At 28.8% G+C, this 23,280-nt stretch overlaps 2 protein-coding genes across 2 annotated transcripts in view; one reads left to right on the top strand and one right to left on the bottom strand.

Moving 5' to 3' along the window:
* The window catches only part of LOC106677583 (solute carrier family 25 member 35), a 19,402-nt gene extending 11,843 nt beyond the window's left edge, over nt 1-7,559 (bottom strand). Inside the window, exons 1-2 of the mRNA XM_014415611.3 lie at nt 7,405-7,559; nt 3,209-3,710 (exon numbers count right to left, since the gene is read on the bottom strand). Coding sequence (XP_014271097.1) covers nt 3,209-3,586 — 378 coding nt within the window. The 5' untranslated portion in view covers nt 3,587-3,710; nt 7,405-7,559. The remainder of the gene's footprint in view (nt 1-3,208; nt 3,711-7,404) is intronic.
* The window catches only part of LOC106677582 (fumarylacetoacetate hydrolase domain-containing protein 2), a 35,967-nt gene continuing 18,563 nt past the window's right edge, over nt 5,877-23,280 (top strand). The window contains exons 1-2 of the mRNA XM_067045958.1: nt 5,877-6,017; nt 6,177-6,253. Coding sequence (XP_066902059.1) covers nt 6,250-6,253 — 4 coding nt within the window. The 5' untranslated portion in view covers nt 5,877-6,017; nt 6,177-6,249. The remainder of the gene's footprint in view (nt 6,018-6,176; nt 6,254-23,280) is intronic.

Here is a 23,280-nt window from a genome sequence, read left to right as displayed (position 1 = left end):
TACTCAATGTGGCATTGACAACATACCGCCATCTTGTTATCATAAACAATGAAACTTGGTTAGTTTGCTTTTTGGATAAACAAATAGCAATATTAAAATTATACATAAAATAAAACATATCAAAACCCTTTAAACATCAAAATATACTATTCACTAAAAAAGAGCATATTACAATATATATATGTATGTATATAACCTATACATTACTTTTTGTATTGTATTTTAATTTTTACCAATTATACAGGTTAAATTAATACTGCACTTTTTCTTTCTTTCATTTACTCCGGATAGACTGACGATACATTGGTCCCAAGTAGAACGGATAACAGAGGTTTTACTGTATATAGTATCATTAAATTATTATAATATATCATATTTAATGGAACTAAATTATACTCAGAGCTCTGTTTACAAATCATAAAGTAAAATTTTTGCAACCTATTGATGTACCCATCTCAATTTTCATGAGTTATAATGGGTTAAACAAATTCCTTTAATTTAAGTTATTATAATTTTTTTTTGTAATAAGAACATACCAAGGACTCAAAATTCTATTAACGTTTCAATATTTTTTTGTTTTCTTGGCATTTACTTTCAACAACATGCCAAGTTGTCGCCAAAAAAAAAGAAAAAGAAAGGAGGAATGTACTCCTTTCCAATAATCTAATATATTATGTGTTAATTAAAATGCAACTTGTATTTACAATGACATTAATATCCATGATTTAAATGATCAATTATTTACTAGTTCTATAATTAAAAGATGATTACTAAAGAATCCTTAAATTAAATTAAATAGAATTCTTAAAATTTTAATGTTCATTAATTCGGAAGATCATCAAATCAATATTCACATAAATTTAATTTTCATTAATTTATTCAAATTATAAAAGAAAATTTCTGTAAATTTCTAGTATGAAAAATATTATAGGTTTATAATCGAAGATTAACCTAATTTTATTTAAAATAAAAATCTCCAATTCGACAATAACAGATGAATAACCCTTGTGAATATCTATTTCAAAAAATATTGTTTAAAATTTTTTTAAGACTAAAATATGAGACGGAATGTTGTTCATCCTTGACTAGTGACTATTTACATTTCATAAACAAAAGATGAAAAAGTAAACAAGGTTCAGCTCCTTTTTTGAATAGCTTCGGTATAATTAATGCACAACAAGTATAGTACTTTAAAAAGGAATAGAAGAGCCATGAAAACTAAAATAAACTATTATACATTCTTCTGTGGATCAACATTCAACAAATTATAAATTTTGATAATAAAAAATAATGGGTCAAAAAAAGAACAAATAGTTTATAACTATTAATAGTTATATACCGTTTGTTCTTTTTTTTTTACCGCAACCCTGACCATCTTCTTATAAATAAAAAATAATGAGGTGTAGATAGTTGACTGTAGATTAATGATTGGAGAAGTTACGATAATAAAAAATAATTATATTTTGAATAGCTGAATGTAATATTTCAAACAGGCAATGGTGAATGTGCTGGACAAAATTCACAGACAAAAAAAGTAAAAATAGATTAATTAAGTAGCTTTTACGATTTTGTTTTGTAAATCTGGAGAAGCATCCTCAAAATTTTCTCCTTGAAAAAATGAATTAACTGAAATTAATTTAGATAATTCACAAGAAATAAAAGTATTTCTTTAGAAGGGAATCAAATAAGGGGGAGAACAGAAAGTAGCAATATTAAAATATCTATTATTCTGAAATGGCAGGAAGTTGGATGTTACAGAAGGAAAATAATAAACCCAATTATCTATAATATACATTCAGGAATATTTTTTTTTCTCACAAAATTAGAAGTTTCATCTTATGAAAATAAACATTAAAAAAAAAAAAATCATTTAGGTTATTATCTTAAAATAAGGAACTTTCTTAATCAGTCATCAAAAGCATGTCTTAATATCAGCTTCCAGTCACCTATTAGTTTGCCTGTTATAATTTTTTTTTTTTAAAAAAGAAATAGCCATTACTTCTTTAGTTTACTTTAATATTCAAAAATTACAGCCTTCCTGCTCATTATCCAGGTCTTTGTAATCTCAAAAAAAATTTAAATATGTAAATTGATATATAATAATTTAATTCGCTGTATAAATAGTTAATTATATTAAAATAATTTGTAATTAATTTTAAAATTGTATATTGTAATCCAATGTACACTTTTTTTAAAAAAATGCTGATTCTGCATTATTTATATTTTAGAAGAACAAAAAACTGGACAACGTGCAAAAATCCTAAAACCTTTGAATGTTAAAGTAAAATAAAGAAGTAATAAAAAGGACTATTTCTTCCTGAAAAATAAAAAATACTAATGAATTAACAAAACCCTTCTTAACTATTAAGTGAAAACTAATAATTTTTAATTTTAAATATAAATTGTAATTTTTTATGATGAAATTTGTTTCTCTTTAAAATGAATTAATCTTTATGCGTGTTTTTTGTAATTTTACTAAAACAATAACAATAACAATAATAATGAGCTTTAAACAAATAAAAAATATACTGCATATTAATGGAACAGGATTTATTTTCTCCAATTGTTATTGGTGAACTCCATTTTATTTAGGGAAATTAACATTTTTGCCAGATTGGGGCCATACCTATCACAGAATCAACATACTTATCACAAGATTTCATCACCCAGTCTTCCTAATTGATTTAATTTTAATATTTAAAAGCTCAATAAACACACACATTTTGAGAACATAGATCCTATAGAAATTGTCTTAAGAAACTAGAGGTACAAACAAGAAGATGGATTTGCGATTCAATCCATTTTTTTTTTGGGAAGTATGGCGCATTTTTAGAGTTATAAATTTTTAAGAAGAACCAGATTTTTGTGGTTTCAATTTGAGGAAGTTTGAAACCAGAAAGAGAAAAAAAAACACTAACACCTTACTGTTCTACGTTGATTAAGAACAAAATATATGAATCTACTTGTCATTGTATAAATGAAGGGGCAATCAAATTTTTTGGAAAGAGGAGATTCCTAATCATTTAATATCAAAGGGAAGATTGTCAGAAGTATCTGGTTCATGAATGTATAGACAGTGTAGCCACTGTGAATTTGAATCGCCTGCTCCATCAGGTAACAAATAGGTACTATATTTTTACATTTTTATATTTGTGATCTATAAGACATTCGTTTAAACTTTAACTTTAAGTAAAAAGAAAATGCATACCAGGAAAAAAGGGCTTCCAGTGAAAGCAGTAATCGCACCCATGATTCCTGCCAGCAATGCTGTTTTTGGAAGAGACACCTCTCCATTCGGTTTCAGATTGAGCTTCATTTCTTCAGCAATATGGAAACCACCAAGCCTGAAGCCATTCATAAATATCTGGTGCCAGACTGATGGTACCAGCCCATTCTGCAGGGCCAACAATCCATCAGTTTTAGCAATGGTGTACATAGCATGGAAAAAACCTCTGTAGTGGACAGCATGCTGTCCTCTGGCCCTCAGTTCTCCCTGGAGCTGGAATCTGGTCTTCACAACTTCCAGGGGGTTCGTGACGACGGTGGCACAGACGGCAGAAAAAGCTCCGATAGCGAACTGCTCCATGGATGGAAGTTATCAATTGAAGTTATGTCATAACCCATCAAAGTGTCAAGATAACGACTGGCTCGCGACGATCTCAGCTCGGGACGGAGTCAGCAACGAGAGGTTCGCCCATTCCACTTCTGACCTGAAAAAATTCATTGCCAAGTCAGAGATGAACAGAACGCTCTAAAAATAACGCTTCAAAACCCCACCTACTACATTTCAATATTCGGCAACCAATGAAATGGGACATTTTGAGCAATAACATGTTAGTTATTGAACTGGCAAAAATGACTTCGCCAACGTAATCTTCTAATATTTAAATTGGTTATTTATCTTCGTACAAATTAATAAGAAAAGACTGGATGTAGTAAAGAAGTAAGTAAGAACTACAACACTGGATTTGATAAGTGAATTTGAAAAGTTCGAAAAATAAACACAAACAAATTTATTCGGACCTTGATGGTTCATTAGTTAAACAAATAATAGTATAAATAAGTTATTTAAAAATTATATAACCGAAATACTAGTGTAATTATTTATTATGTATAATTTCATATTTTAACTCATCCAATAATTGAAAGCATAATTTTTTTTTGTAGGAGGCGGAGAAAGTGGGTTTTTAATTTACGCGGAAAGACAAATCAAAGATGGCTACATTGTGATATTTTTATGATATTATTAATTTTTTTTTGTAAGAATCAAATTTAAATCCGAGTATTCTTATTTCTACTATATTTTAAAATATAGAAACAATAAAATGTTTTTTATAGTCTGTTTGTTAAGAAAAATTTCTTATTTCGCTATATAACTTCAGAAATAAAAACTGAAAACCTGATTTAAGTGAATTGCCTTTCTCAGGTATGTAGGTATAAACTTATGTAAAACGAAGAAATCAACCAAATATAGGATTTACGCTCACTGATTGTAATGAAACAAGTACAAAATATTTTATAAATACATCATTGAAGACATGAATGAATGAAGGTTTTATGTGATATTTTTGGAAAACTCCTTTCAGCATAGAACATTATTTAATTTTCCCAAAACTTAAAATTGTGGTAGTTTCTGGAAGTAAAAATTAAGTTTTGAGTTCTTCAGGCTGAAAAAGGAATAAAAACTTAAATTTAAATTTACTCAGATTTATATTTTTGTAACATAATACCTTCAGCCATTCATATCTTCAATTCAATAAGTACAAACATATTGCTAATTTGCTTGAATAGTTGGACAATTTACAAAAAAAAAAAATAGTTTATTTTGAATTGGATATATACCATAGAATCAGATATTCCTCTACTAGAGCCCTCCTTCAGACAGTAACAAAGTAACTCCAGACTAAAGTATAGTCTATAGAAAGATTCAGAGACAAAATTAAAAAAAAAAAAAATTGTCAGATGGGCCACTATTCAAGCAAGGCAGTGATATAATTTCTTCTCAATTATTTGAAAAGAAATTTCCAAGCGAAATATGATAATGAACATTTTAAGTGTTCTCTTTTCAAATTTCCAAAAACATTCTAGATATCCACAAATAATTTAGAAATTTCAAGTAAAATAGGATGATGACAACTAAACTGTCCTATTTAAAAATTTATTGTAAAGTGGACTTTTTTTTATCAAAGGGAGAATGATAGACTAACCAGGAAAGTTAAAATTATAACCATTCCATAATTTACAAATATTAAATAATATACGCACATCAACATGATTATCGTCATAAAAGTATCAATTTTAGTAAGATAATCGGCAAGTAAAATATAAAAGTTCTAACTTAAACTATTTATAATTTCATTTTATTATCATATCAGTTGAAAAAAAAAAAGATTTTATATTCATTTTTTTTTTAGCAGTTCAGTGGAAGGTAAGGAAGTATTGTTTCTTTAACAAAGGTTATGCAAGGAGATGATATGTTCATAATCACACTTAACCACTAGATTAAGGTGATTCACTTCATAAGGCTGGGTGGTCCCCAGAGGGGTCCCCAATTGACAGTGTTGACTCATGGCTACAGTAACAAAATAAATAATTATTTGCCACAGCCAAATTCAAACCCGGGTCCTTGGAGTTAGTAGCACAGTGCCACCTTATTTAGTCCGTTAATACAATTTATTTGACATGGAATTTCGTGTAGTCAATTCTATTTCTTGTACCCCATTATTTGAAAGGTAATTTTACAAGATTTAAGTTAAGTTAAATGAAGTTACAATCAAAATAGCAGTAATATAGAACTTCAACTCCGCATTTAAAAATATTTTATCATTATTTTTTTACTATAGATACCAAAATTTTCATCTGGAGCACTGAGTACCTGTGTTCCCTTCAACTTGAATAATATGCTATTAAAACTTTTACAATTATAAATCAAGAAGAATCTGTGGTTCAATATTTAGTACTTGATATTAAAATACTGCTTCTAAGCCAACAATTCAACCATTGTCAATGAAAAGGAAGTAAGTGCCAAATTTCCATAAAGTTTCCTTCTCACTAAAATTATGGTTTGTTCCCATTAAAGAAGCAATCACTACAGATGAGTATTCTTATAAATTAATGATGCACTTATATGTTATTTTATTAATTATTGGATTATTTATTTATTAATTTTTTAACAGTTGAAATCAGTTAAATCCAAAAAGAGAAAGAGAAACAATAAGTCGGAACTCAAGCAAGGAATTTTGAAGTGGAATGGGTAAGTGTTTCAAATCTATCTTTGATAATGCATTAGATGTGTACAGTAGTGAAGGTATGCAGTTTTCAATAAAATATCCCTAAAATATATGTACCAAATAAAAATATGAATGTGGATATCATTTGTGAGATATCTAATACTTTTGTTACTTGTATATATCTGTTTCTTTTGTGATAAGATATACACAATGTGGATATTTCTAAAGAACAAAATTTTGACATGTGGTAAGTAACAAAATTTTTCATGCATGAAATTATTGCAAGAGTGAATAGAGAATAGTGGAGTGATAAATGACCAATTGGAATTGTTATCAGAATATATTTTGGTTTAAAATTACATAACATTAATAATAAGAAATTATTATTATAAGCATAACATACGCAATCCAGAGAAAAATCAAATCTAACTATGAATTTTTCTGTAATTGAAATAAAACTGTATTTTTATTTCATCATAAAAATGAACAATAATTTGCTTTAAACCACATAGTCTTTTATACTTTATCGTGAAATTTAATAAGATGTATTTTTAGAGTTAATTCAAGATTTTGGCAAACATAATATGCATTCATTTAAAAAAACAAAACAAGAATTTTACTTGACAGTCGGCTTAGAGGATATTAGTAGCTTTTTTTTTTTTAGAGTTTTTACAGTTTATAATATAAAATTTTACAGACATATACACAGATAAGTTATCACTGATTATCTTTTCATCAATCTTATTTATTCGATGAGTCTCTAATTTACACAGTCTGAACTTATGATGAAGCTTTTAGTAAATGTTTCAACTTTTAATTAATAATCAAACAAAATGAATACATTAAGCAGGATTTCATTATTTTGGGTATTATAATTTGGTTTTTGGACTTCAAGATTAACTCAAAAAAAATTTTTTTCCTCCAGTCACTGATGTAGACATAAATTTATTTCACTAATAAAGATTTGAGTTCATTCATTGGTTAATAGAGTCATTTATCTCCAAAACCCATTCATATAAAATTATTTTAATTAACTTTGGTTTGGAAATAAACGGAACAATTTTTTTATAAATAATGAAATTAATTATCAGTTATTATTAATGAAGACATTGAAACTAATTGAAATCATTAATGAACTTTTTTAAAGACTAATTATCAAAATAAAAGTACACACCACAATGACAGTGCCTTTTGGTTCACTGTTAAATGTCTGTAAGGTTATAAAACCAATCCAACTAAGTTAGCCAGTTCATGTTCTTTCTTCGATTTTTCAAATTTTCTAACGATAATATGTGCATAAATAATTTTGTAATTTTATTACAATGTATTTGACCATTTTTATCGATATAAAGACTAAAAACAAAACAAAAAGTTAAGTTTCATTAGTCTGACACATATGTGCTCATGGACCTTGCTTCAATTTATTTGGGGCGGGGGATTAATTGAAATGTAAGTTTTTCCAATTTTGACAGGATTTCCCAACTATATTAAAATAATTTCGTTTTATATTCGAATAGAACTTTGGTTCAATAAACTCCCAATTTCTTTACTTGAAAGTTATTGGTATCGGTTTTAAATTATGTAACTTTTTGGGTAAAATGTTTCCACAATTTTTTTGTTCGAAATAGGTTTAAATATTGGTCTTTTATTGATTTTAAATCCTATTATTAATTTTCCTCAAATAACAATCCCTTTATCCAAAAATAGTGTTAGCTTCCCGTAATTGTATGAATTTCTTTACAGTTTTAAAATTTACAAGATTTTTTTTTAAATATTTCTAATTCAAAACAGCGATTGAATTGATTAATACAATTAGCTACCAGGAAAAGGTTGATTTCCAGCCGAAGGTATAACATTTGTCATATATATCACTTCTTATAGTGACTCTAAATGGTTACAATACAGTAGCAATAGATTTCATAAAATTAGCCTAATTTCTACTCTACTAGTATGTTAATAAAATAGCAATTATTAGTAAAGATTTTTAGATTTGGTCCTCTTTGGTTGAAAATACGGATTATTTAACTCATATGCGTAATGAGATATTGATTTCAAATACCGTGACCGTATAGCCTATTTTCTAAACCACCCAAAATCGGTTAGACCCGGTATTGATATTGTAATTGAAGACTAAAGGCACTCCAACAGATAATGTATTAAGTATCCTTCTTATCTCGAAACGTGTTTCCTAATGATCATAAACTTCGTGAGGAGACCTCCTGTCAAAGAACAGAGAAAACAATTATGGACTATCTAATCTTAATTCGTGTTTGCTTGAAAATTAGCAAGATCCCTGGTAAAAATTAGAATTTTTTATTTCCATTTAAATAAGGAAAGTTTCATCTTGAATTGAAGCAAACTCTTTAATAAATTGGACGCGAAGTGCAGAGCTTAAATGCATTTTGAAAAATTCAGTAATTTTTCTCAGGTGATGGAGTGTTATCAAATTAATTTAATAGTAATATATGAATTTGATTTATTTGTAGGGCCTGCTCACAGAGGGATGTTCTGACTACTAAATAAAAAAATATTTTATCATAAGTATGTTAATTGTTGTTGTTGTTGTCTGGGGCTTTAGGGCGTAAAACCCTGAGATCATCAACGCCCATGTTTCGTGCTTTATAATTCTGTTTCATTTATATTTATAATTCTATTTCACGTTATTTTTCTCTTTTAATAATTTCGAAAAAAAATTTAAATAATTACTTCTTTTGGTATTTTTTATTACGTATAACATTTTCTGGTTTAAATCTTATTCAAAAGGCCATTCCTTTTTAAGAAAACTAAGACCATTTCCACGTTCTTCTGGTCATCATTCAGAGCATCCGATACACTCGGTCCTACTCCCAATCTTCTCAAGTTCGCAGAATAAAAATGACATTTCTCAAATATGTGACTGATCGATAACACACTGTTGCAGTATTGACATTTTGGCGGTGGCTGCTTACTGATCACATATCTGTGTGTTAAACTCGTATGACCTATTCTCAATCTGGCAATAGCTACCTCCTCCCTAGTATGTTAAGTATGTTATTAGTTGATCATTTATTGTATCAAGATTTTTTTTTTAAGTGAACCAAATTACTACTATCGCCTGCTGTATTTTTAGATTTAAGGAAAATATAGTTATTTCAAAAGGAATCAGAGCGATTCCAAGTTCTTTTTCGATTAGTTTTCTTAAGAAAATGATGTTAATATTACGGTCAATCGGAATGACAGTAAAATAAATAATCTTGTGCAGTGCTTGCATCATACATTCGCTTACCCTTTGATTGACAAAATCTCAAACTAAAAATTAGTGCTGTTCTGTAACTAAGATAATTCTTATTTTTAGGTTGCTAGGTGCTAGGAACGAATATTAACTTTATTCTTGCCCAGAATAGATCTGTTTAACAAAATATAACGAATCCGTTGAAATCGAGAAAGGTTCTCGGCTTTTTCCGTTCGAAGCAGATGAATCTATTTTTCCTTTTTTTCTCTTTTAGTTATTTATAAAATTGTTTTATTTTTTGTATTCATCTACTGATAATTATTAAAAGGGGCTGGTTATTTTCCCCAAATAAACAAAATTAGAGGTACTTTAAATGAAGATTTTTTGGAAATTCGGCATTTAAGCTCTGTTAAACTGTTTCAATGAGATTAAGGCCTATAAAGTATTAAATATTGATTCATTGCTCATTAATTCACAAGCTCAGTAGAGACAGAAACCCCTGCCTACGGTAATATCTTTGGAAAACGTCCATTTCAAAATAAAACCAAAAGTTTTTTGTCATCTGTGCCACTAACCATCAAGGCAGCAATAGCATTGTTAATCGTGTTGATCAGAAATTGAGGCTTATCATAATTAATTATTGTACAGTACCTTTAACAAAAGCGTTTCACTTGATGACTGCAGGTTAATTACTTGAGACGTACTATTGTGACTGACAGGCAAGCTCTCTTTACTTTTGAGGAGTGGATGTATTATATTCTAATATACTATATTCTACGTATTATTACACCTTAATTAAGTTTAAAAAAAAAATGTATTTTTTGTTTTCTCTTTCAAGCTTTCCAGAATGTTTTTGTATAGTTTCGTTCTTAAAAAAAAAAAATAACTGAAAGAGAACAAAAATAATAAAAGAATGGACGCTATGCTGATGGGGCACTCAGTGTTGCGTGCCTGGTATACAATTTTGTAGTAATTACGTCTATTTTAAAATGTCCTTGCCCTGTTTCGCTGTTTTGTTACTAACTTTGAAGAGCTAAAATAATGTTTTATCTTTAGAACTGAATATTCATTTGAATATTTAACTATGTTTTTAAAGTCAAAACGTTATTCGAAATCTGATATTTGTTAAGTCTTGTTTTATTTTATCAGATGGGGTGGGTCAAAGAAATTTATCATTCGTTTTATCATTTAAAAATTTTAAATATTTATTCTTTTCTTTTTTATTGGTTTATGTAATATGTCTGCGATCAGTTTCGCGAGTGGGTGTGGCTGATAAGAATGTCTGGCTAGTAGCAGAATACGTTGCTTCCCACATGTAGTCGAGCGCAATGTAAAACTATTGTAACCAACTGATACTTCATAATATAACATTTATATAATTATATAGTATTACTAGTTGTATAGTTAGTATAATTACGGCGGAAAATCCGCCTAATGAATATTCTCACCTTTATGAAATTCCGCATAAAATATATTCGTTTAATGCTGTAACATAATTCTAATACGATTATATATCCCGAAAATCTGGAAATTATTACTTAAAGATTAATTTTATTTTAACTTTTAGGCTAAAGCTTAAGCTTGAGAGCGTAAGGTTAAATCGAGCTAAAGGTCATCCTCATCACCATGAATATATTAATGATAATAATAATAATGATATTCTTTATTTATTATAGCACTAGTTGAATAATATAATAGGTATTGAAAATAGGATTTAGTACCTTAGAGTAAAATAAGGAAATTAAAAAAGTATAAATAATTAAATCATAAAAAAAAACATAAAATATCACTAAAATAATAAATTAAAAAAAAGAAGAGATAATAGCAATTAACAAAAATGAAAAAAAAAAAGTAAAAAGAAAACATATCAAATAAAACCATGTATCATATAAATCATGGGGTGACTAACTTATAATAAAATACAACGAAAATGAGAAATTAAATATAATAAACATATTTCTCATTAAATTTATAATTGATAAAATTCAAATTTTCGTTTTTAATTTAATTCTATTGAAAATATTATAGTTTTCCCCCATACTCTCGTTCTTCCCAACACTAAAAATAGCAAAACAAGATAAAAAAAAAAGTGAGTTGTGCTTTATTTTTGGAACCAATAGCTGATACCAATTCTGGAAAATCTCCAGATACATTTATAACTTACTCGAGGTTAAAGTTCTCAAGTACGTTTCAAGGTTATGGCAAGGATATTTCTGTTCAATACACTTTATCCTCATTCAAGATTTAAAAAAGAAAATCAATCCATAGATTGTTCCCTTATTTTATTAATCATTATTTTTTTTAGTTGTAGTTCGGCCGTTCTTCGCTGGCCATCAACGATATTTATTTATTGGTTCCTTATGTTTATATTAATTTTATTATTTCTTTGTTTATTCTATTTCTGTTTGTGATAGTAGGAATGAATGAGCATCGTATAATATATGCTCAGTCTAGGCAAAATGGCCTCTTCAAGACATTTACGGCTGGAAGTACTCAGGGCTGGATTACCTCTTTCATCATTTTTAGTTTATTTCTTGGCCTTACATTCCACATAGATTGCCGTGTATCTTTAATTTCCTTTTCGAGGGTTTCGCCCATTTCTGATGGAGTTAAAATTGCTTTACTGTGCCACGTTGGAGAACCAACCGTGTTACACAATCACTGTTCACCAACTCATCAAAAGCAGCACTTTTTTAAAGAAGTTGATTTTTTTATTATATGACTATGTATAACCCAATGATTACACGCTAGATGAGCAAGTTTGTAAAACAAAATCGGCATTATGATGAGAATTTTTTTTTAATATAAGGCAATCCACAGTGATGGTTTGCCTATCCATACTGACAGAGACTCAATCTTGGAGACTAATAGTACAAGAGCCCAAAAGGAGAAAAAAACAGTTAGTTCACCCCAATTTTTTATTAATTTAATGAAAACTACGTATAATTACTAGTCAAAATTGACGAGTCTGCCAAGTATAGGTAGGGAGAATAAAAAATGCCGGTTGTTTCAAAAAGTTCAAAACATTTAATTTTTCATTCGGAGCTCTATATCTTTAAAACTACCAACACTACAAAACTTAAGGGAACGTTATTTAAAGTAAAGTTAATTTTCTAAAATATGAGATCTAATGGAGCTATTTACGTTCAATAGTGTTCGAGGTATAGCTTTTTAAAAACAACATTTCATAGCTCTATTAGGGCTAATATTTCAGAAAATTTACACTACTTTAAATGATGTTCTCTTAGGATTTCTAGTGTTGTTGATAGCTTTAAAGATATAGAGCTCAGAATGAAAAATTATTTTTTTGAAACAGCCGCCGTTTTTTATTCCCCCTACCTATGCTTAGCAGACTCTTCAATTTTGACTAGTAATTATATATAGCTTTAATTAAAGTAATAAAAAAATGGAGTAAAAAAACTGCCTTCTTTTTTCTCTGGCTATCACATTGCCATATCATACTTTATATACATACTATCACATTGTATCTACACTAGAATATATTAGCTGATATCATAGCTATAGTTAATATAAAAAAAAAATATAACAAAAATAAAATTGAATGAAAAAAATGTATTCGATAACACTAAGTGACATTAATTGATGTCATAAAGATGTAAATAAATCAAATTTCTTAGGTATTTTTTTCTTATGGTTTTCAAATATTTCTGGAATTTATTTAATGTATGAATGTAATCAACCATGTATTTGTACACTTGTGCGCTTGCAGCATCATCTGATGATCTGAAATTTGGTATGTAGAGTTGTTTTCCAGACAGAAAAATGTCCTAATAATTCTTTGTATTTTTTGGATGCCGCACATCTTCATAATCACTCCAAATTGTGGCTAGAATGTTGAAAAGTTGGAAACGAATAAAGATTTATTTGAATACAAATTAGAGTGGTAAGTGAAAGTTATTGATGCGCGCACGGCAGCAGATTTTTCAATAATGTCAGCATTTATCAAGTTCAGCAAAGTTAACAATATTTTATATAATTAATTCGTTTAAAACATTATCAAATATTATATTTATCTCATTACTAATTAATGGTATACATGAAATTTTATTTATGCGGACTGCGACCACGAGTAGTCGAAACCTTAAGCCTATATAAACGATACCCTTTTTATCTTAATTATATATTTTTTTATAGTCCTTCGAAACTAAATTCGATAACCATATTAATATTTATTCGATAAAAATATTAATAATTGATTAATATAATTTAAAAAAGCTGGTATGGTCCGTGTATGAAACAATTTTCACTTACCACCATATTTTAGGTACAAATTAATTTCAACTGAGAATTACTAAAAGATTCTATATACTCCCGGAATGTTACTTATTTTATGTAACATTTTTATATATTTTGAACTAAAAAAAAAGTTCAGATTTTTAATTTTCAATAGCATTTTAGAGATGTTTACCTTTAGCTGTAGGTAATGAGGCCAATGTCCTCGCCCACTTAGCATCTGTTACATATGCGATCGCAATTAGTACTCCAGGGTTTTTTCCTGCAAGGACAAAACTTCATGATACTTATTTGTAATACTTTATCAATAGCTTCCAGTTTCTCTTATTTTGAGAGGAAAAATAATTAATATAAATTAAGTCCTGAATTGGAATTCACTTTCTGCTTCAACAATTCAGAAAACAATTTTGCGTCCATATTATTCATAGAGAAGATGTCTATGGAACTAATTTTTATTCATAAAAAAATAAATAAAGAACAAAAAAGTAAGTGATTTATATCGATCAAAAATATTGAGAAAAAACTATTTGGAACTCAACATACCCACATTTTTTAAATAAATATCTTATTAAACATGTGATAAGAGCTTTAACGCATGGAGGAGAACTAACATTGAACTGCTTGCAGAGACTGGTATATCAATATCTTATGATATAAAGGCAAGGAAATTACGATGAGTGGAACATATGGCTTGAAGCAATCTATCAGGACGTCTCTACACAACAATTAATGCCAGTATAGTAGACAAGAGACCACGTGGAAGGCCAAAAACCAGATGGATAGACAGAATCGACATAAGGGATATTCATGATGTGTTAAATGTAAAATGTTTCACCATGTTAAATGTTATAAGTATAGGATTGCGAGCAGTCATATTTAAAGTCATGTTAAATGCATAAGAGCTCCTAGCAGATTTTCTGAGAAACTTGTTTTATAACCTTTCTTTCCAAAATTTCATCTTATTGTTTAACTTTAAGTTTATATTAAAGTAATTTATTAAAACATGTCTAAATTGAGTGAAAAGTGGAATTTGTGTGATAGTTTGTCCACTGAATGCCTTATTGATCTTCTAACTTGTGAGGAAGGGAATCAATATGAGCTAATTATTATTATTTTCATTCATTGCTGTATTAGTTAAAACATACAAAACGATACTAACACAATCAAAAAACAAACTACGATCATGTAACCTAACACAACAAACAAAACGGTGACGAGCCCAGCTGGTCTGTTATGTGACGTCATTCTCCATTTAACAGACCTAATAACGGACTCAACCATGTTATATTATTTTAATGATTTGTTTAATTAACATGAGTTTTTCCATTTAACACGCTTCAACATGTTAAACTAAAGTTCATAAATACTCCTACAGATGTGAAAGAGCTGTTTAATCTCCAGCAAAACTTGTGAATTGTCAATTTTTCCATGTTTCATTTATGCTTTCTCAAAAAAATGCAACAAATACTTTCATGAGTTGTATCAATGAAAATATATTTGTCTAAAATATATTTAGTATAAATATATAATATGACCTGGATGAAAAGGATTATGTTTGAAAATGCCGAATGAATCAGGGCCGTAATATTACAGATATATTGAATATATATGTTTAAAATAAACTGTTATAAAAATGTTATATAGTTTTATATAAAAAATTATGGGTGTAATGTGGTACAAATGGTTTTTCTTCAATCACTTGATTGGTATTTATTAATTAAAAACGAATGCCACTAATTGAAAACTACAATAAAGTTGTTTATAAAAATAATAAATAAAAATTTAATTTAGAACAGTCGGTTCTATTGGATTCCATTGTTATTGTATTCCTAGGCAAAGTTGGTGAAAAGCATAGTCTTGCACGATTCCGACCTTATTTCTTGAACGACTTTATAGTATTAACCAGTTATACTTACTTATTCGACGCAGTATTTAGTGTTCCTAGATTGTTAAAATTATTAAGTTAAGGATAGAAAGCATTATTTTAGAGTTTTAAATCGATGAAAATTAAATCGCTTTTTAATAGTGTAATGTGGTGGTGTAATAATGTAAATGGTATAATAGTCAAGGATTCGAATAAAAAACGTTTTTTTATGTTTGATGGCAAACAAAGGGATAAAATTATCTGCTTTCACGTGGCATATTTCCATGCTTCCACTTCAATTTTATTATATTTATATATAGATAGATATAAATGACTTCCAAATATATATAGATTATTTCCTTTTTTAGATTATATAGATTATTTCCTAATATATATAGATAGATATAAATGACTTAAAAGTAGTTTATCCAAAATTTGTAAAAAATCTTCTAATGTGGTTTTCTAGTTCTATACGTCTCATATCAGTTGCTACTAAATACTATTTTTTTTTTACTAACAGTAAAATTTAAAAAAAATTTAAATTTCAATATAATTTAATTATTCGAAATAAATCCGGGATTTGACAGCGACGTGGTTTCACATTTCTACCTACTATATTTGACCTTCTAGAAGCGATACATTTTCTGATTTTAGCCTCAAGCTTCGATTAAAGGCACTTTCAGGATTGGAGATGAACTCTAAATTTGGAAACCTCTGGGAAGGGGCCTCTCATAGAGGAGGGAGTTAATATATGTCTTCCACATGAGGCAGATGATTCTGTTGGTAATAATGGCTAAATCTGAAACAAATGAAGGACCCCACCCCAAGGAAATTATTATATCTCGAGAGGGTAACAGCTTCAAAAATCGTCCACCTCTAAGAGAAAATTATTTTCCATGTTTTATATTTGAGATTACAATACTTTTTTTTTTTAATCTAAAATAATTAATTTTAAAAACTTACTTTGTGTCAGTGGCTTTCGAAACATACGTGTAACATCTTTCACTCTGTAGAGCATTATCCTGTACTAAAATAAAGAAAGAAAAAATACTATAATTTCAAAACAAGGTCCTAAGAAGAGCAGTAGATGCCCCTAGGTTTATAAGAAATAGTCGAGTGGATCGCGAACTAAACTCAAGAGATGAATCCATCAAACAAATAATTTCGATTACTGATAAAAATTATTAATTCATTGATAATTTATTTTTATTGTTAAAATTATTCAATAATTATAACACTGTTGATAGATTGGGCTGTTTTTTGATACTAAACATTTACATTATCAATTTATAATAAAGCAAATCAAATTAAAATAAACAGATAAGGCTCAGTAGGCCAAAAAAAAAGTAGGCTAGTAGTAAAAAAATATAAAATAAAATAATTTTTTTTTTTAGCAAAAGTGAGTTTCATCTTAGCATTCCCCTTAGGTTTATCCTTCCCGAAGAAGACCATGAAGAAGGGCGATAGAAGAGTAGCACAGGCTTCAAGAGAAACTAGAAAGCGAGGCCAACGGGTTGGCTTCAGGAGCATTATTTATTTATAATACTAAGTTTATTTTTAAATGCAATTTTTTAAAAATTTAGTTACGTAATCAAAAAAATCCGTTGCTCAAGATAACTATAACTGTATGAAGGCCTCTCACATCAGTCATCAATACGTGGCAGAGGCCGGTGGCTTATTCTTGATCTTGGTTTTCGGAACTTAAATAATCTTAAGTCTTAGAGGAAGTTTCATATTTTTGTCGACAACACGTGGAGAAGAACATTTTTTATTTTTGAACTTAAACTTCTTCACTGACGTTCTATGATACAAGTAAAAAAAAATCATAACGGATTAACTTGATTTCGTGACGCAAGGGAATGCCCGAGATGAAACGGAAGTGGTGGGAGGTAACGCTCATTGTGTTTTTCATTGTACAGATTAAAATATCTCTGCAACTAAAATTAGTAGCTGCATACTGTAAGTGAGGGAAATGTTCAGTACTCCATTCTCTTTGCAATGAGCTTTAATTCTAAATTTTATCTTAACTCTACACCGAGATAGAGAGCCAACAAATGGAAAATATAGCACTATGAATGAAATCATAACGAATTTTTGAATATTCGAATTAAAATATATCGAAAACTAATATATCATAGTACAAATATCATTATATAAATATATACTAATGAATATCATTATAAATAAAATTTTAATAAATTATTTAATTTACCAAAGTTTCATTTCTATCAACCAGTCCAAGACTGCCACGATTTTATTTCCATAATAAGTTCTTACTCAAGATTCTTAATACCTTAATATCGTGTAAGCTGTGAGATCTCGGTACTAAAAAAAATACTTTAGCCTTTAAAAAAAATTATAAATCAATGTTTTTTAAGTTAGAAACAATTATACCAATATAATTGTTATATTAATAGACTATAACAAAACTATTATGGAGGCGAGATGTATTCAGAATGATGAGATGATTTTTAAATATTAAAATCATACAATATATATATATATATATATATTTTTTTATGATGGATCACTCCTTAAGAACCAATAAATTAATGAATGGTTATTAACCCCACTCCTTAAAAAAAAAAAAAAAAACCGTTATCCTAAATCATTTGAAGCGAAGATAAAAAAAAAAAAATCTTTACTCCTGTTATCAATACTCTTTATCATTACTTCCAATATTCCCTGACGCCGATTAGCAACATTGCTTTTCCTCTAACATTAAGTGGAAAGTGCTTCACCGTTGAGGTTTATTTGTAACCATCTGTAAATAACCGCTATGACTCCTTGGAATATAACCTCAATTGGAAAGTAACCATATTGACATCAGTTCATTTTAGCTTAGTTTTATCGACGTGTTATATTATGAAAATGTAATAATAATAAAGGCCTAACGAACCCAAAGGTTCGATGCCGATACCCTAATCGCTCTCCACATATATCCCCGTCGGTGGAGGGAGGGGTAGACCGAAACGTAGATGGATATAATGAAAACATACTAATATAATGTGATAAAAGTAATGAAAAAATCATATAATAATCATGCCATATCTCTTTATGACTCATACACGGTCAACGTTCCATGTATAATATAATATAAACACATATAAATGATTACTATAGATTTTCAGGCAACTATAAAAAACTATCTTTGTCTAAAAATTATACATAAATGTATTTCTTTGAAAACCTAAATAAAATATTGAAATGCGTATATTTGAGTAAGTAAGAAAAATAAACTAAATAAGGCTATTTAAATATATTTTTTATCTCAATAAACAATTTGATTTAACTATTGTTTTTTATAAGACTATTACCACATCCACCCAGAGATAAAAATTACATAATTTATTTATCAATAACTATTGATAAAGCCATTTCATAATACTTTATTTTTTTAGGTTTTGAAATTGTGATTAATTTTGATATTATTTAATGGAGTGATGATATGTTATTTGTCGAGGGTATTGAGATGGTTTCAAATTTAATTAACAACTCAAATAGCGTGACTACATCAACATCACCTGAATAAGTAATTTTAATTACTAATTAATTACCGCAAAATATTGCGGCTTATAATCAGGCAGGTTTAACATAACCCTAATCTCCTATAAAGCAAAAATGGAAAAAAAAGCCACGCGCGCGAAAGGAAGGATTACGCTGAGGTTAAGAGGAATATGAGCAATTGTAATCTGAACTGAAACAGAAGGCAGTCAGAGATTGGCTCGTACTGTTCCCCTACTCCTCTGCCCCGCCTCCGTAAGGCTCGTAAGTACCGCCTTTTTGCCTTCACTTTTTCTACCAGCTTACCCCTTCATCATACTCCTTCCTCTTAGAAAGAAATGCTTCATTTTTACTAGCTATGCTCCCCAAATATATCGGGTTGCTGCATGACTCAGCATACTTATCAATTCATAATTATATATAATATTAATAATACATTTTTTAATTTTTCGTTTCTTATGTTTTTCCCTTCATTATACATATCAAAAAATAGTATTTAATTAAGTTATTACAACTAAGTAATTACAATGTTTTGGTACTTTTTTCCTGGTACATGTTTTAACTGAATACTTGAAACATTGAACTTATAAATGACTGATTTAAATTTAAAAACTAATCAAATATAAAAAAATATGTTTGTAGGCACACATAAAAAACAAAAGACGAAATACATAGGAATTAATAAATAAAATGATAGTGGTAACTAAACAAATATATTACTTTATAAAAGAATTAAAACAGTAAATTAGCATGCAGATTTGTAATGCCCAGGAAGTCCAGAGTAGTATTTTCGTCCAAGATCGTAATATCCTCAATGCTGACACCTTAGTCTTCTAAAAAGCCCTTGTCCTGTTTTGAATTTTGAGGACCCATTTTATTCCCACCATTTTTAGCTGTTGGCGTGAGATGTAGTGATGTGTGGTCTTAACTTGTTCTCTTCTGATGTCTGAATTGACTTAACATTTACAAAACAAAAATTAAGCCCTAAAAATTCTAGTCAAGAGGCTTGATTCTTAGTTCCAGGCCTTTCCAATAATGTCCTAACCATAATTTTCCTATAAAGAATATAAAAATGTAGAAATGTTCAATAATGAATTCACAACGCTTAAAAAACATAATCAATTAAGGAAATGACTGGAATGGTTTATCCCAAAGACTAGAAACTTCTTTGCAGTGTATTGTTGAGGTACATTAGGGGACAAGTTTTTAGTCTCAGGGTAAAAGTATTGTGTTGGGGCTTTTCATTGTTCAGTCGGATCTTCCATAGTTGGCACCAGTCATCTAAATTTTGTAAGTTTAGTGAGGCCTCCGTTGGATTTTGACGTATAGTAATTATGGCTGTGTCGTCAGCGTTAGTAGCTGTCAATATGTTGGAACTTCGTATAATGTCGTTTGAGTATTTTATGTACAATACTGGTGCACTTTTTGATATCGAAAGTACAACGGCTAGGATTGGTCTCATTGAAGATAGCTCTGAGCCCTGTCGAACGGAGAAAAAATTTGTGCGAAAGAAATGGACGAAGAATTAAGTAGTAAGTGTATGGAAGTATAGTTTTGAGCTTAAAGAGAAGTCCGTGATGCTGACCTTATCAATTTTTTGGGTGATATCCAGAAAAACAACAGTTGCATATTCTATACGTTATATACACCTAACCCATATGTTCTATAACCATACCCATATTTCTATACGTTACCATACCCATAAGTTCTATAACCATACTCATATTTCTATGTCATATACCCATACCCATATGTTCAATAACCATACTCATATTTCTATATGTCATATACCCATACCCATATGTTCAATAACCATACCCATATTTATTACCCATAACCCAAAATCCCCTTCTCATCTCGCCCCAATACAAACTAATAATAAATCTTAAATCCTTTATTAGCTATCTACACCTTGCGTTATATATAACCTTTACATATAACCTATGTCATGTAATATCTTGCTAACGTGACCACAAGGTCAAGACAATTCGATCATGTAATGTTTTGTTTGAATTTTCTATTAGATAATAGCTGTTTAATGCTGAGACGGTTTGATAAGAGAAGCAATCCACGTCATCATGCCCTTTCTATTGTAGCAAAGTTTAACAACTATGACTTTATTTTTAAATATTGTTTTGTTTCTGATTATATTTTTTTTTAAAAATATCTTCTTTACGAAATTCGTATTAATTACTTTAAGAACATATTAAATGTGTTATAAATTGTGATAATATTATTGATTTATTGCGTTCTTGTAGCATAAAGCTTTACGATTGAATAATAAATATCAGAACGGATTTTCAAACATATGTTTTTGCTTGAATTGAAGTCATTGGAAAGCAAAGTAATCTATGCCAGAAGATAAAGACATTCTGATCCTAATCCGTTATGATCTTTTGATCTTGGCCTATTAGTCTGAACTCATGAATCCGAATGTTTAAATGTAAATGCACATAGAGAAATGTTAGGACAAAATCCAAATTTCTGAAATTCTCAATTTTTTAAAATCATTAAGTAATTTTTTTTTTTGTTAAGATGCCAAATCCTAAATATTTTTCTAAACAATTCCACGGACAAATCTTAAGCCATAATTTCCGAAATTTGTACAACTGTTAGAATATTATGTACAAAAATCTATATTCTTTCCGAAATATGGTTACTTAAGGAAAAGAAAAATATATTGAAACTAAGAGTCTGACATTAATTTATATAATTATGAATTGGTTAGTATGTTGTAAATTATAAAAGAAAAAATATTTTTTATCGTTCGACGAGCTAGTTGAGCAATCTATTTTCAGCTCGAAGTGAAAGTTTTTTTTCAAATAATTCCCACTGAGTGATCATAAGTCATTTGGAATTAAAATGAGTGCATTCAATATTAAAGCGAGAAGTATAATTTTCATAAATGATTCAGTAATTTTTTTTTTTTGAGTTGTTAAAATATGACATGCACTTTTTCTAATACTAAAAAGAAAGGGCATCAGAAAACGTAGGAATCGAAAGAAAAGAAGTGTGCTATTAAAAAAAAAAATTATGTTTAATTACTGGAGGTATTTGAATCCAAACATTTTAGTTTTCTCTATATGAAATAAATCTTGTTTATTTCAGAGTAAAAATATGTAAATAAAAATTATTATAAAAAAAATCTAGAAACAGACTTGAAGAAACTGGTAACAGTCCAATAATTTTTTCCAATATTTTTCTTTACTTTGGATTAGTTCCAAAGTTCACCGAGCTGCTATTTTCTTTTATTTAAATAATAAACAATAAATTTGGAATAAGGCCAATAAAGTCCATCAAGCTACTAGTTGCATCGAAAGCTTGGAACCAAAGAACGCTAACTTAAACATCTGGGGCTGTATGCGCATCACACAACTTGTCAATTACTAACCTAGGTACATCTCCAAGTTTTGTGTAGCTTGATAGTTTCTTTTTATTGTTATCGCTATTATGGTGATTTTTGAAAAGAAAAAAAAACCTGAATGGAGAAGGCGATAATTAAAACAAAATATGTATATTTTTCTGTTGCTACAAAAAATTCGTATTTAAGGATTTATCAAGGTAGAAATATCGCGTATAAATTTTGTTCCTGTCAAGAATACAACAGTTTCGCAAAAGATAAAGGCGCCGTGATGCATTCGAAGAAAATTGGATGATCTCCGCTTTTCCCCGTTGGAATCAGATTTTATTTAACATTTAATATGGTAAAACATTTTACATTTAACACATCATGGCTACCCCTAATGTAAACTGCGGTTCCGTGGAGAGGAATAAACAGGTGTAGGGCAGTGGTTTTAGTGAGTAAAAATCCCATACAAGGATATTTACGGACCTATCCGTGTCTTTTTAAGATTTCTACCAACACTCGTAAAAAAAAAACACACAGCTATAGGGATATTTTTTTTTTATTTCATAGCAAAAACCCAAGCCTATTTATCTTATCTATCTAGTTATTATATACAGTGCCGTGTACGGGGCTCGGGGTTTCTAAGCCCGATTAGGGGTTCCCCGTACAGGTATTATATTGAAATTTATTCATATATTAATGTAATATATGTATCTGTATTTATATATTTATATCATGTATTTATATTATGTATTTATATTTATTGGTATTATGTATCTCTATCGGTTCCTGATGGGAACTGACTGAAAAGGGATGCGCTATATTTAATTCAACCACTAGCACCATCTGAAAACCCCGTTCGCCGTGGTAT

Source organism: Halyomorpha halys, unplaced genomic scaffold (assembly GCF_000696795.3).
Source record: "Halyomorpha halys isolate HHAL.00 unplaced genomic scaffold, Hhal_1.1 Scaffold104.1, whole genome shotgun sequence".
NCBI classification, from domain to species: Eukaryota; Metazoa; Arthropoda; class Insecta; order Hemiptera; family Pentatomidae; genus Halyomorpha; species Halyomorpha halys.
The sequence above is the reverse complement of the archived record's forward strand: the minus strand, read 5'-3'. Positions and strand labels throughout refer to the sequence as shown.